A 14,424-nucleotide genomic window follows, 5' to 3' on the forward strand; every position below is an offset into this window, starting at 1 on the left:
CTCTCTCTATGGGATTAACATCGACCTGATCACTCAGAATCTCCCAGTTCGGCGCCGCAGGAGGGCTTGTGCTCCGGGGGAGTGAGGTTGTGGGAGAAGGGGTCCATTAAGACGAGTGGGGGGAGCTGCCCGGGGCTTGATTAGCCTCTCAGCAGCACTCCCATCCCGCCAGGCACAGATGGCTTCAGTGTTTTGTCTAACAGGATTAGGATTATCTGCAGATTCGACAGATGAGTTTAAGGCCCCCCCCCCCACACACACATACAAACACGCACACGCCCCTCCCTGCCCCCGACAGCCTTCGTTGTACAGTTCACTCCAGCTCTCCGTGATAGTCGGGATAGGAAGATACAATGAGCTTGTTAGCCTTGCCATCACAATCCCTGCAGCGACCTCCTGCCAGAAGTGGGCATATATATGTGCAAACACACGCGGATCACAGGTGGCCAGCAAAAGCTCTTTACCAGAAGCATTTCATTTAAAGGCACGCAGATAAGTGCGCTGGGCCTGCTGAGAATCCTGCAGTGGGTGGGGCTGTGCACTGCATGCTTTAGCAAGTATTTATCATTACGCAAGAACATAAGAAGAGGCACAAATCAGAGGAGACCGCTTGGCCTGTTCTGGATGTTAGTTGCTAATGGATCCAGGAGTCTCACCCATCTGTTTCTTGCAGAAAGCCATGTGTCAGCTTCAACAACATGGCTGTGCAGTCCTCTCCCTTCTCCCACAACCCTCCAGGTAAAGATGATGGGACAAATGGCCCTGTCTCGACTGAAACTACCCTTAAGTTCTGATAGTTTATGTTTTTGCTGCCATCCTTTTAACACTCTGCTTATACTACATTATGTCTGATGTGTGTATTGAATTCAATCTTAATACATATATTAACTGGGAATCATGTCATCATCAACATGGGAAATATTTGTTTATATGGAATTTAAAAACCTGGAAATATCTAGCATATCTGGATCAGTATGCAACCATTACCGCTGTCACCAGTTTAGAGAACTCCAAAAGACCTACTTTTTCTGAAAACATGCTCCCTACGTTGTAGATTCTATTACTATGCAGATGATCCCCTAGTCTAGGTCTAATTATCTCCACTATGATCTTAAATCCAATATAATAAAGACTTGGTCTGTAATAATGTGGCTTGGTTTTGTCACCGATTTTGAGACTGGCTGGCACATTAGCTGTGTTCTGGTCGAGACCATTGAAACGGTTTTGTTAATGGTCTATAACGGTGGTTCTCAACGCCGGTAACTCCAGGTTTTTGTTCCACCTGAGCCTTTCATCACCAGCATCTGGCTGGCAGACTAAGAATTTTCTCCTTTATTTCTGATCTAAATGCTCCTAATGAGTGGGAACGACACAGTATCAGGCACAGCAACCAAGTCCAGCTGGTCTCCCCGCAGCTGACGAACCGGAACGAGGGCAGTTCTGAAACTCCCAAACCAGCACACGGCCGATACCAACTACCAACCCCATTCAGCTTCTGAAATGAAACACAAAATTAATTATCCTGTAATTAAAAACTCATCTGGAGCAGAGACCAGAGGACACAGTTCTTCAGGACCAGGACAGAGCCACTGGTCTATAAATAACCACTCCTTTCCCATAGTGCGACTGGTTGAACACCATCAGCGCCTGAAGATTTGTTCATTTCAAATGCTTCTGTGAAACCTGTATGAAATTTCTGTCTTTTCTATACATTTCCAGGGGATCTAGTCCTAAATAAAAAAAAAGAAGGTAACCAGTTCAAAAAGAGAACACCGTCCTTGCTGGTGAAAACACACAGGAGCAAACGAAATAAGAGCTCTTCTTTACAGGGGTGTTCAGGGGCAGCTTTTAATTGCTCCAAGTGTAGCTACTGAACACGTTTTGATACTCAAAACCACAGAGCGCACAGTACACTCCGCTTTCCATATCAAGAGCAGGGATTTATGAATTATAAATACTGATAACAATTAAGAGCTCCAGTGCTCGACTAGCACTCCTTTGACAGGGGAAAGCAGAGGCTGATCTTTACTGTTGATGCTAACTACCCCCTGCTGAGCTGTCTGGTTAGCCGACAATGGGAAAGAGAATATAATCCGAATTGCTCACGTCGTGTAATCCAGGACACAAACTAGCACAGGGTTAGCCATGGTTACAGTGACCTACTTCCTGATAATCCATGCACTCACACACACACACACCAGAAAAACACCTGAAGAAAGCTTAAGCACAGATGTCCTTTTTTTTTTTTGCTAGTGACACAACAAGTGCTGTTGCTCATATTCATCGTCACTAAAGTCGGGCCTCAAAACCCGTTACATTAAATCTCAGACTGACCACCGGCACACAGCACCCGGTTAGCAGGCAGCGAGTCAAACACGGAGCCCCACGGTTCAGAAGACAGCCCGGGGCACTGGTTTTTCCAACAGTGGGACGAAGCTGGCCAGCTCCTGCGCTGCCCCCTGACGAGCTCCGGCCTGTGCACTTCAATCCGCAACAGACAAAATTGCGAACACGTGTCTTTACTTCCTTTTCTCCACAGAAACAACGCTGGTTCATCACTCCTGTTTTCCTATTTGCGTTTTCTTCCATAGCAGCAATCTACCAAAGTTCTGGGGCTATAAATAGATGATCAATTGGCGTGTTACTACAGTGGCTTTGCCTGTGCTGAACTTACCCAAACAGCAGCAGCTTTGCCCACATTTGATTTATAGGCTGCTATTTTCAAGAATTGTGCGAGTTTCCTCTATAAGCATACCCAACACACTGAGCTCTCAGCTGCCTGCCCCTAGGCAGAGAGAGTGCTCTTAGAAATAAGATGACAAAGACAGACAAAAATTTAACTTTTTAATTTTGAGTCTGGCAGCTAGCAGAAATCAAAGTGTTTAACTATTTTTATTTTTAAAAGACGCATTTCTGAAGGTGGACTTTAACTATACACCCTTGCGTTTGGCATGCTGTAATTTGGAAGCATACTGATGAAAAACAGCAAAACTGCAATCATTATTTATTTTTTTATTTACTTGAAGCTTGTCACTGCTCTGAGAATGGTCTGTTTCAATTTATAGTTTGCTCTGAGAAAGCAGGGATTTGCACCTGAAGAGGAAAAACCAGGAGTTCATCGGTAGAAAACACTGTTGAAAATGTGTGCTTCCATCAAATACCGCCTACCAGAATGTGGGAGGAAAGTGAATTAAAATGTATATTGTATTGACAATTAGAACAGGTCTGCCTTTGTCTGAAACTATTAAAACAACGCTTAAGTGAAATCATCATTTCACTTGATCATTTAATCATTTTTGGTTAAAGAATTAACAATTAAGAATCCCCTTTTCACAGAAATGAAAATAAGACACGTATTAACGTTCAAATAACAGAAAGTAAATCATTTCAAACAACCCCCAAATAAGATATGGCACAGTCCATGTGCTCTATTAAAAACTTATTCAGCTCTCTTAAAAGTTCTCGAGGCTTTGGTTTCTCTGTCCAGCTGTGCTTCATGATAGTCCGTTAACTCCACACAGTTATATTTAAAAAAGCCTGGATCAATTTCTTGATTTTAATACAGTGCCTGGTATTCTCTTCACAGAACAGCATCACACTTCATCCAGATCCTGCAGCGGTGCGGGTCCCAGTACAGACGGGAGCTTCTACTCCAACTGACAGGTGTTTTAAGGCACCACAAAATGGAGGGAGGTACTGTATGTGTACAGAGGAGCTGAGTGGTATGCTTTGTATAGAATAGGTTAACAGGAGAGGCCAGGCACTAGGAAACAGCCTAATACAACCACTTTCCTCTTTCAAGGGGTCCAGGGTGAAGCGAAAAAACAGAAGGCACAATCATAATCAGAACAGTTTCTTCGGTAAATCCACAGCACTTGAAAATCAGATTTTGCTGGTTCAGGCAGAGGGTTTCAGGCTCAGCTGTAGGGATCCCCGCATCCTCAGAGGTCACCCGGGGCAGGGGAAGGTGCTGGCTGTCCTGGTGGTGGATGCCGTCAAGGGTGGTTGTTGGGGCCAGGTCATACAAACCTTGTGCCATGTCACTGGGGGAATCCCAGGCCAGGAGAAAGAGGGTTCTGAGGCTGAGTTACAGTGGATTCGGCCGCGCCTTGCCGGTGAAAACCCATCCACCGCCACCCACTGTGGATTCCCCAGTGTTTCCCCACCGATTTGTGACTTTCACCACACAGAGCCGCTTCTGCAGGAGGGGATTCCCCAGAATCCACTGCGAGAAGAATCCCACAGAATACCGGATTCAGCTGAAAAAACACCTCCCACCTCTCGCGGCACAAGAGCGAGCTGTCAGACTCAACGTCCGGCTGCTGCCCTTTCTTGGAAAAGTCCGCTGCGCCGAGCCGGGACTTCAGCCTCCTCCCATGAGGCTTCCTGCGAGCCGGCTTGCGACCCGCTGGGCTGGTGCAGAGGAACGGCAGTCCAGTCCGGGGCACTTCCTGAACGACGGGCCTGGGGCGGGTCAGTGCCCGGCTCTGCTTCTCCGCCGCGGACGCAGCCGAGACAAACACTGACTGACCTAGGGCTCCCCGCGGCCCGCCAGTCACACCGTGGTGCCGGCCGCGCTGTCCGTCCGGCAGGCCGGGTCAGAACCTGGGTGTATGTTAGCGACACCAGCCTGGCGAGGAGAGACACAGGAGGACCCCTGGGAGCCCGAAGCCGATTCCAGCTTCTTCTTCTTCCTCACCTGGTGCAGGTGGCTCTTGGACTTCAAGTGGGCTTTAAAAAGACAAAGACAAGTTCTTAGCGTTCGCTCCACGGCGGCAGCCACGTTCTGTCCCTGCACCGCGGCGCGCTGTCGCCGTGCGCGTGAAAGAGCAAGACCGGCTTTCGTTTCAAATGCTGCAGCGTCAGGTGTTTCAGCTGCAAACCACAGACCACTCCACCACACATCTCACACGACGGCGGCTCCCGTCAGGTTTCAAAAACATCAATAAATAAAAACGATGTCAGATGGCGGAAAGGGACGAAAGAGACCCCCCCCCCCCCCCCCCAGAGGAAGAGGAGGAAACGCAAAGCCGAGAGCTCGGGAGCCCGAGCCGCCGCCCACCTGTCCACTCCAGGTCTCCGATGATGACCCGCTCACACAGCTCGCAGGCGTGCCGGCGGCGCTTGCTGCCCCGCTCCTCGGCCCCGGGCGCGAGAGGCTCGGCGGCCGGCCGCTGCCCCTGCGGGGAGACGAGGGCAAAGCAGCGCTGAGCCATTGGGAGGGCGGAGCAACACCAAACCAGCCGCACCCAGAGCGTCACATATCTCCCCACGCCGAGCGGGGAACCCTTTCATGTCTAATTCCCTTCGTTTCCTTGACTTTTCTACGGATCGCAGGGAGCACCTCATCACTGGTCCCTACGAGTGCCTGAAGCGCTCAGCTGCGTGCACAGAGCCCGCCCCTGTGTGAACTGCGCTTGGCTGGGTACGTGTGCCAGCTGCACCAGCCTGCTCTCCTCTTAAAGGCCTGTGTAACCTCCTGCCCTTTCCTTCGTTCTTGTGCTGGAGCTCCTGCTGTTTCTGTGTGTCCTCGTTTAAAGCTTTTTGGGATATAAAACAATGTTAAAAACAGACAACAGGGCTAAAAATACACGTATATTAGGTATACGCATCTATGTTCTTAAGAAAAAGGCATTAGCTTGTGCAGAAACACATGCAATAGCAGACACAGTCGGTTTACAGGAAGATTTTGATAATTTAACCTCCTTCCTGGGCTATAAGGAGTCCAGCTAGAGCGCTAGAGTACTCTACACTAGTGCATACTCCAGTGAACTCCTGCATTGTGCTGACAGGCCCCCTTTCCCAGGTGAGAACATGCCACTCTATTCCATGTTGCCTGTCTGCACAGCTGGGAGATTCAGCTCTTCAATTTATCCACCAACGTACGGCGCAGAGTGGGCTTGGCTGGCCTGCTCGATCGGTTCACCCCTGGGGATAGAGCTGCTTGTGTGGAGGTGGGGCTGCTAGGGCCTGATCCCCGCTGATACCTTGCGCAGGCTGTCCAGAATCTGCAGGGCCGGCGCGAGGACCGTCTCGTCCCAGTGAGACACGTCGGTGACGTCCAGCCCGTACACAGGAGGCGCGCTGGACCCCGGCCCTGCAAAGACACACACACACGGTCACGTCAAGTCAGCCACGCCAGCCATCGGCCTGCACTGCTCCTGCAGCCACACTGCACGGCCACAAGAGCAGCAGCGTGTGGCAGCAAAGGACAGGGGGAAAATACGCTCCTCACTTGTTAATGGCACACGTTAAACCCTGACAGCCCTGATGACCAGCACACGGTCTCATCTGAGGGGCCCCTGTGGCTCCGTTCAGCGAGCAGGCCTTTTACTGTGATAAAGCGTGCAGCCTCAACGTCAGGAAAAACAACCCACAAAACTGCAAAGAAGCACAAAACAGTGGACACAAACACTACCACAGCTGGACCTTGCTGGGCAAGCAGAGCCTGAAGCAGAAAGCCAGACAGAACATATACAGCAACGCTGCAGGAAAACTGAGCAATTTCACTGGTTTGGGAAGAAGGGCACCCATTTTTATACAGCGTAGCACTTCAGATTTTGTGTCTCTGGCACCAACACAATATCTAAGAACAAAAACTTTACACCAATTTTGATTTTCTTCTTAAACAACAATCCGTAGCTTTCCAGTCCAGATTCAGTTTTTTGCATTTGCATTTTTTTCTGTTTTCTCTCTTCTGTTTATGTCTCCATGCAAACCCCAACACGCAATACAATTTGTTTAAGGGCCACGGAGCCACATATAAAGGACAGTTGGGAAGGAAGGATTAACAACAACCTACTGTCAATTTCTCTGAGCAATACAAAATACATAAGGTATTTCACAGGTCAACTTACAGGTACTATTGCAAATGGCAGAAGGGGATAATGGAGACAGAGAGCACTGCTAGTTTCTCAAACATCCAGGGCAGACCCGCTGAGGACGGGGAAGAGCTCTGTGCCGTGGCAGAGCGAGGGTTAAGTGGCGAGCAGAGTGGAGGGTCCCTGCGGAACTGCAAAGCTGCTGACTCACAGACGCTCGATAATCTCCCCATTCTGACACTGTCAGCAGTCCTGGCCAGCCTGCCTGCCTGCCCGCGCTGAGCTGAGCTGGCTGGGTATTGATTCATTCGGAAAGGCACAGACAGAGACACACACACACACACACACACACTTGTCCACGCCGGGCACAATCCTCTACTGCAATGCTAAGACAAAAGCAGAGAAGCAGTTTTAAAGCTCAAGAGTATCATGAATCATTATCATCACGTCATTCAGCTGACACTGCTATTCAAAGCGAATGACAGATGCTTTGGGCGGGAGAAATTCGTTAACAGCTGCTGCAGAATCACTTTAAACAGGATCTCGGACTCCCCATCAGAAAAGGAAGAGCATGAGCAGGTTCAGTAATTTGCTCAGTATGACACTGAATCAATAGGGTCTTCTGAACCCTTCGCCACGAAGGCATCCTATAGCTCACAACATCTGGACCATCAGCAGTCCACAGTTCAGTGCCACGCAACTAAAACACTCAAGTCTGTGGTGGTAAATTATTTTTTAGATGTATTTTGTTGTTTTGAAACATGTGCCATCGGCGCAGTGAGCCAAGCCAGAGGACTGGAATCTATATTCCTGGTCTCCACAGCAAGGAACCAGTCAGAGCATCTGGTGCCTTGCACTTATAGATTCACTGTATTTATATAGTGCTCTACATCAATCAAGGTTCTCAGAGCAACTTTAATCGATCAGTCAATTGCAACTTCCATCTGGGTGACATGGCCCCAGTGCCCTCCACTGAGCAGACCGGGGGAGGAGTGAGACTCTGTTTCACCAGTTCAATTAAGGGCGGATTTGAGGGCGTGCGGACTGTGCAAGCTCAAGATGGGATTCCACTAGGACACCAGGGTTTATACTCTCTTGGAAAAGTGTCGTGGGACCTTTAATGGCTGGGTTGTCACTGATCAGGCCCAGCCTCGTGTAGCTTCCGCGATCTTACGCAGTGAGTCTTGAAGGCGCCAGCTCGTTCTGCGACCGTAGGGCGAAGGAGCCAGTCTCAGGGTGCAGTGGAGCAACGCTCTGGGCATGGCCACAGCTACGGCATGTTACGACATCACATCTGACGAAGCCTGCCAGATCACCTGGTCCGTCTTTATCTGCAGGCACTACTGCCAACAAGAGGGGTGGCAGACTTCCAGCCCCCCCTGAGACGTGCCCCAGACTGAAACCACAGCTGACACACAAGCAGCTGAAGATGCTACACACACAGGGCAGGGCAGGGGCAGGGCGATGAACTGCTTCATCACTCCTCGTGATATTTCCCTTGATGACATTAACGAAGTGGGTCAAACTGTCATGATATTGTATGCTTGTGACTTAAGTGTCATTATTTTTAATTCTTTCATTGGCTATTCTAGATCTCCCTTCACTTTGGACAATTTCTACTGTGTGCTGTGTTAAGACCTTAGAAAGTTTCAGCTCCTCAAAAAGCCTTGTGTAACTGCTAAGGTTGTAAAATACTGTGCTTTGAACTGTACTGCCTATGAGCAGTTTCCTGAGAAAAAATATTTTTATTGAGATTTACCATCTGTTTTGCATTATCATTTACATTCCTCTGTTGCATTAATGTTATGTCTTAATCGCAAGAACAGCCTTTATAAGATAAAATTCTGCGAGCTGGAATGCTAAAATCAGAGCAAGCACATTTGCCACCCTTTATAATGCCCTTTCCCTGTTTCAGATACAGCCAGTCTTCCCTGGCAAGGAGTCTGCTCGCAACATACAGTGATCCTTCTGTACACTAGAACCAGCTGACCCTGACATGGTGGACAGCTGAAAGACAATTTGATCTTATTACATCCAATCAGCGACCACCTCCTTATGCATACTTTGAGGGATACTGCCCACCCCAAGAAAACTGACCACAAGTGTCACAAGCTCTGGCTGTCCTCTGCACTACAAACCTGGTAACAAAAAAGTCAATGAAAAAGTAATGAAAAACACGGATCAAAATGGTCCATTACTGGAACACATCAAATCTGGAACATCTGAGATACTGTGACGCATGTTTTTAATTCTATCATCCCTCCCCTAACACATAGTAACAAGATGAACTTCCAGATGTTTTTTTTCCCTGCAGTGTAGGGAGTTGCTTTCCTTTTTTACGGACTTTAAATACACTTCGGATCATTTTCCAAACTGACAATTAGAGAGTTTTGAAAAGAAACCCTCCTTCGGTTCCAAGCATGCTCTATACTTCCGGGTACTGCTCATCGTGAAATCCAGGTGATTTTAGGGTGACCTACAGGACTAGCTGGACAGGGGCTCCCCAGGACCCGGGCTGGAGAGCCCTGCTTTACACTGTCTTGTGAAAAACGTTTCATCCTTAAACCTCACAAATTATTTTAAGAAAACAAGGAACACCTTTTGCCTGGGAAGGCTCTGAAAATCCACCTGAACAAAAAAAAACATTTCTCTTTTACAATACTACAAATATCCAAGACTATACGCATGGGGCTTATGTAGCACCACAGATATGAGGAGACGCATTCCAATGCCCAATCCCCTGCCTGCGATTAACGTGCCCGGAATTTCCTGCCCTTGGCGTTACGACTGTTATTCCTCTGTTCCGAGACAGGAGTGTGAAAACGTGTGTGCTGGGGCCATGTGAGCCATGGTGGGCTCTGCTCGCGGTAAGTGGGACCCCATCAGACGCCTCCGAAAAGAAATCTACACTGCAGAGGAACGGGAGGCCCCAGGGCAGACAGATGTGGAACAGGAGCAATTTGAAATCTTGGTAACTGATCCCAGCTTCTGTAGAAAAAAAACCCCACAGGGCTTTCCGGGTGGGTGGGGGGGGGTGTTTAAGAGTCTGGCCCGTGACACAGCAGACGAGCGGCCCCGCGACAGAAGCCAGAAACACTGCTGCCTTTATCCCGCCGGATTCCTGCCCCGCTGGACGAGCAGGATGAAAGGTCGCCCCCGCGGCGCGCAAGCCGAGCCGCCCCTGGGGGCAGACGTCCCGGTCAGCTGCAGTTTCATCATCTCCCCCGGGGGCGCGGGGGCCCCGGCTCGCACCTGCCTAGCACCTGCTGCCGTCCGCGGCTGCGGGCGGGGAGGCGAGACACGCAGCCCGCACGCGCGCGAGCGAGCGCGTCTGTGTGTGCGCGCGCTCTGGGAAGGCGGAGCGGGCGGGCACAGCCAGCGCACACCTGTCCCACAGCACGCCGCACACCTGCCGGGGTGTGGCACGCCCGCCCTTATCTCCTTCCCTGCCCTTTCCTCCCCTCTGAAAAGGTGCCTTGTGCCTGGCTGGCCCGGTTCCAGGGCTCAGCACTTCCTCTCCTGCCCCCACGGGGTGCAAATCGCACCCGAGGCCAGGGAAGACGAGCCACCCCCCCAGGCTCCTGTGGAGGGCGCACCGGGGTTCCCACTCTCTCCAAATGCGGGGTCAACAGGAGTTGAACCGCTCCACCTGGCCTGCATTACACGTTTCACGATAGTTTCCCCCCTTCTTTGCTTACTTTTTAACGCTTTGGGAAATTTCCACAAAAGGTTCAAAGCAGAAGTTGGTGTAAGAGGACACTGGTGTCACAGCTCGCTTACTCACACCTGTCGCCTGAGAGTATCATGTTACTTCCTGCCGTCTGAAGATCCAGAGTGCGTTACTTAAAACTCAGCCAATTAACAGCTTATTTTTCTTTGAAGCGGGTTATGCAAATACTGCTTTACTAGAAAGCCCCAACCCAGCACGTTTCCAAGCTAACCATTAAATCATTAACTCCTAAAGAATTGGATTAAAGTTTACCATGAGCAACACAGTGGGTAATATGTGAAATTAAGCAATTTAGAGATCACTTTGGAACAAAACAGGAATCCTCTTCAGCCCTCAAGTACCAGAGCTCTCTTCACTGAGCAAATTACATGCTGAACTGATTAACACCTCCCAACTTCGGGGGACAAGACTGGAGCTGGCGGCCCCCCATAAGTAGAGCACAAAACAGCACCAGCCAAAGCAGAACTGCAAAAAAAGCGAGCAAGGAAGAGCCACGGGAGACCACTGTACCCTCAAGGGCGTGAAAACGAGCTTGTGAGACCTGCGGTAAGAAATCAGGAGAGGACATTTTCGTCCTTCTAAAGAGAAAAGCGGTTTTTGTTTCCTCGGAAGAAGCAGTAAATCTAATTGGTGAAACAGTATCAGAATAACAGAGCCTTTTGTCGCCCCCCCCACCACTGCTGCAGCTGGGAGAGAAACTATTAAAAGCTGGCTGGAGGAAAGTGGCTGGAGCTGGCAGAGGAACAAGCTGGGTATTCTGTAACGGGTCTCCCACATGCAACAAAAGGTACAATACTGGAGCCGGCACCAGGCAGGATGGGGCATTCGATATGTGTGGCGTTAGCCCAGGGCTGCGACCGGACACGCGTGCGCTAGGCACTGCAGCAGAGGGACTTCAAAAAAATTTAAATTCACTCTGCGAAGCGCCGTACCAGGAGCCTTTTCAGACATGGAAATTCAATAAGGCGAAAGACCGCGGCTGTAGGACACAGAGCATTAGCCCTGTAACTCAATAGGGAGGGCTTGGTTTTTCACATCTTAACTCGCTGGTGTCAAAGCAGCAGGGACTGCAGATCCCAAAGACACAGTACAGCAGGAAAGGACACTGCGATTCAGCCCCAGAGCAAAGAGGCAGCTGCAGCTGCGCAGGACTGAAGCCAGGAAGCCGTTTTGTGTTTCTAATTGCAATGGCAGTTTGATCTTTAATCTGTGTACTCCACAATAAAATCAATACGCCTTGTGATGCAAAAACAAAATGTTTGCTTCTTCCTTCGCCTACGATAAAGACACAAGGCACCAGGGTGATATTATGCGCCCTTCGATTTCATGCGGTCAGTGTCCCTACTGCACAAACAGACTGTAGAGTTCTGCACCGGTGAGCAAACAGCCACAAGGGGGGGAATGGGGGCCGAAGAAGTAGCCTGCTCGTCTGTGGAAAAACCCACAGCAAGGTGGAGACAGTGAACATCATCCTAGAAACAGCTGCTCATGTTCAGGGAGTTTGTCGTAAGGTTACTCGCTTAAAGCCCTGACCTTCCGGCTAGCTACTGGAACCAGCTGTCTAATCTTTTGCTCCCCACTGCATGGAGCACGGCGGCGGGCTCCTACTCCGAGACTGGATGTCCTCACGTCTCATGACCTCAGAACCTGGACCCTTAGACCTAAGAGGGGAACCTCAGCTACTTCACTCCCTGACCACAGAACCCAAGACAGCTGGATAACATCTGCACAATAACAATCGTCCAAGATTTATTATAATTACTGGACCACAGACCCATTGCCTGCGGGGAGGACAGCTTGAAGCCCCCAGAGGTTTAATTTCTCCCAATGAGAGTATTTGCTTTCCTTTCCTCTGTGCCCACATGGCCAAACCGTTGCTACATTGTCAAATTCTTGACAGAAATTTGTAAGGCGCTCTGTGGCAAACTGCTGCCAAGAGCACTACAGCAAATAACCTGACTGATTGGTCGACTGGTCCTGTCATTGCTGCACAGCTTGTGATTGAATCAAACTGTCAATTCGCACTGATTCTGTTTTTTCTTTTTCTGAAAATGGAAAACGGGGCTTAAATATCCGCTGCAAGCACAGGCCCTGTTCGGTGCTCTCCGGAGCGGTGCCGTTTGGTCACTTGTCCCCCTGACAAGCTGGACGGACAATGACCGCGCACACCAGAGGGTGCCGCTTCAGCTCGCTGTGAGCGTGTCGCCCGGCGGGGCACAGTGCGGAGCTGCAGGACGCCGGAATGTGGTCCAGATATCTCTGCTCCAAGCTGCGGGAACTCGCTCACGTCTTCAGCACCCTGAATCGGTATGCGGGAGGGAGAGGGGAGAGAACAGTCAAGACCCGGGAATCTCCGGGAAACTCGTGCTTCCCTTGCTGCCGGTTCTGTCGCTCTCGCAGGTCAGCGCGCGGGAAAGCTTCCCAGCGGCTCAATCCACCGAGGATTACCGGGGTCAGAGGGGAGCCGACAGGCCAGCGGGGCAGCAGTGGGGGGGGAGGGAGCATGAAGTGACCTCGGCGGCCGAGCAGGGCACTCTGGGGTCAGGGTGGAGGGAGGCGCCGGCTCTGCAAACACAGCAGACAGGCGGCAACCTCAACAACTAGGGGGAAGAGAGCTAAAGCACAGAAGGAAACAAAAAACTCGACCCTGCTGCAGTGTGCATCCTTAACAGCTAACTGCAAAGCCTCAGACTCAAGGCACGTCTGCACTGTGCACTTTACATGTTCTACCATGTTTCCATGTTTCTTTTTCCAGTGCTAAAAATGTACTGTTTTCCACAACATATTTATTGTTCTGGCTGTATTATTGATTATGTTTTTAATGGGCTGTCTACATTGTGTGCTGTACTGTGTATGTCCCGAGAGATCAGCATGGGAAAGAATTCCACTGTACGTGTACACATGCCAATAAACTCCTCTACTACTCTAGGATCTCCTCTCCTCTGCGCCCACATGGTTAAAATGGAACTGCTACAGAAATCTGTAGGGCACTCTGTGGCAAACTGTGGTGAAGGGCACTACAACAAATAAAAGACTAAATGATTAATCGATTCACTGATAAAAGCCTCCTTGCTGCAGTTATGATCAAATCATCAGCAGCTAATGCAAGATTCTGATTTTGAAAACCTTTACTTTGCGAATCTGGAGTTAAAGCCTAGAAACAGTCTGCCCGCCCCCAATTCAAGCCCAAAACTTCCAACCCCATCTGCTTGCAAAACTACTTTCTAACACAGAACAGTGCCCTTCTCAGCCCAAACCAGACTCTTCTGGCAAGAGCCAACATTAATCTTCATTCACTTGCAAAATCCTTAAAAATAGATATCCTTATATAATCAGTAGGAAAAGTTTTGCCAGGATCACAATACGCAAGTTTGAGAATTAGCCTCGGCACGCGAAAAGAAAATGACAAACATATTTGTATTTTTATATACATTTATATACATTTTATATGTAAAGAACTCCCATTACATCTGATTGTATTTTTAACAATTTTCTCTTGAAATGGTAACTTAACAAGGGGTGAAAGGAAATCAAACAAAATCGCACTGGGGCTTGTGATTTTTATAAGAAGACTTCATTTGGCTTCTAAATTTTTTAAATTCATCTGCCTCGTGAGCGCTGCCTCACAGATACCTCACAAAGGCCTGTTTCTCAGGAGCCCGTCTTTGTGAGGTCCTCACCGATGTAGACGTACCTGCGCTCATACTTGCACTGATCATAGGGCAGGATTAAAAATACTCTCGCCAAGCCTCAATCCATTCTGGGATGCCTTCAGAAAGACTCAGCTGAAGGCGTGGATGATTCTACCTCGTGTTGGGGCTAATAAAGACTCGGCACCAGAACCTTTTAAAAAGCGTGCGGTTCTGGAAGACA

General features: G+C 49.4%; 1 protein-coding gene across 5 annotated transcripts in view; it reads right to left on the bottom strand.

The window, feature by feature from the left end:
* Positions 1-2,997: 2,997 nt before the first annotated feature.
* The window catches only part of trit1 (tRNA isopentenyltransferase 1), a 34,526-nt gene continuing 23,099 nt past the window's right edge, over positions 2,998-14,424 (bottom strand). For all 5 annotated transcript variants that reach the window (XM_088602553.1, XM_088602552.1, XM_088602551.1 and 2 more), the window contains 3 exons: positions 5,988-6,097; positions 5,063-5,180; positions 2,998-4,731 (listed from right to left, as the gene is read on the bottom strand). In XM_088602553.1, the coding sequence (XP_088458679.1) occupies positions 4,556-4,731; positions 5,063-5,180; positions 5,988-6,097 (404 nt within the window). In that variant the 3' untranslated portion in view covers positions 2,998-4,555. The remainder of the gene's footprint in view (positions 4,732-5,062; positions 5,181-5,987; positions 6,098-14,424) is intronic.

This window comes from Lepisosteus platostomus, chromosome 13 (genome assembly GCF_059453375.1).
Source record: "Lepisosteus platostomus isolate fLepPlt1 chromosome 13, fLepPlt1.hap1, whole genome shotgun sequence".
NCBI lineage: Eukaryota > Metazoa > Chordata > Actinopteri > Semionotiformes > Lepisosteidae > Lepisosteus > Lepisosteus platostomus.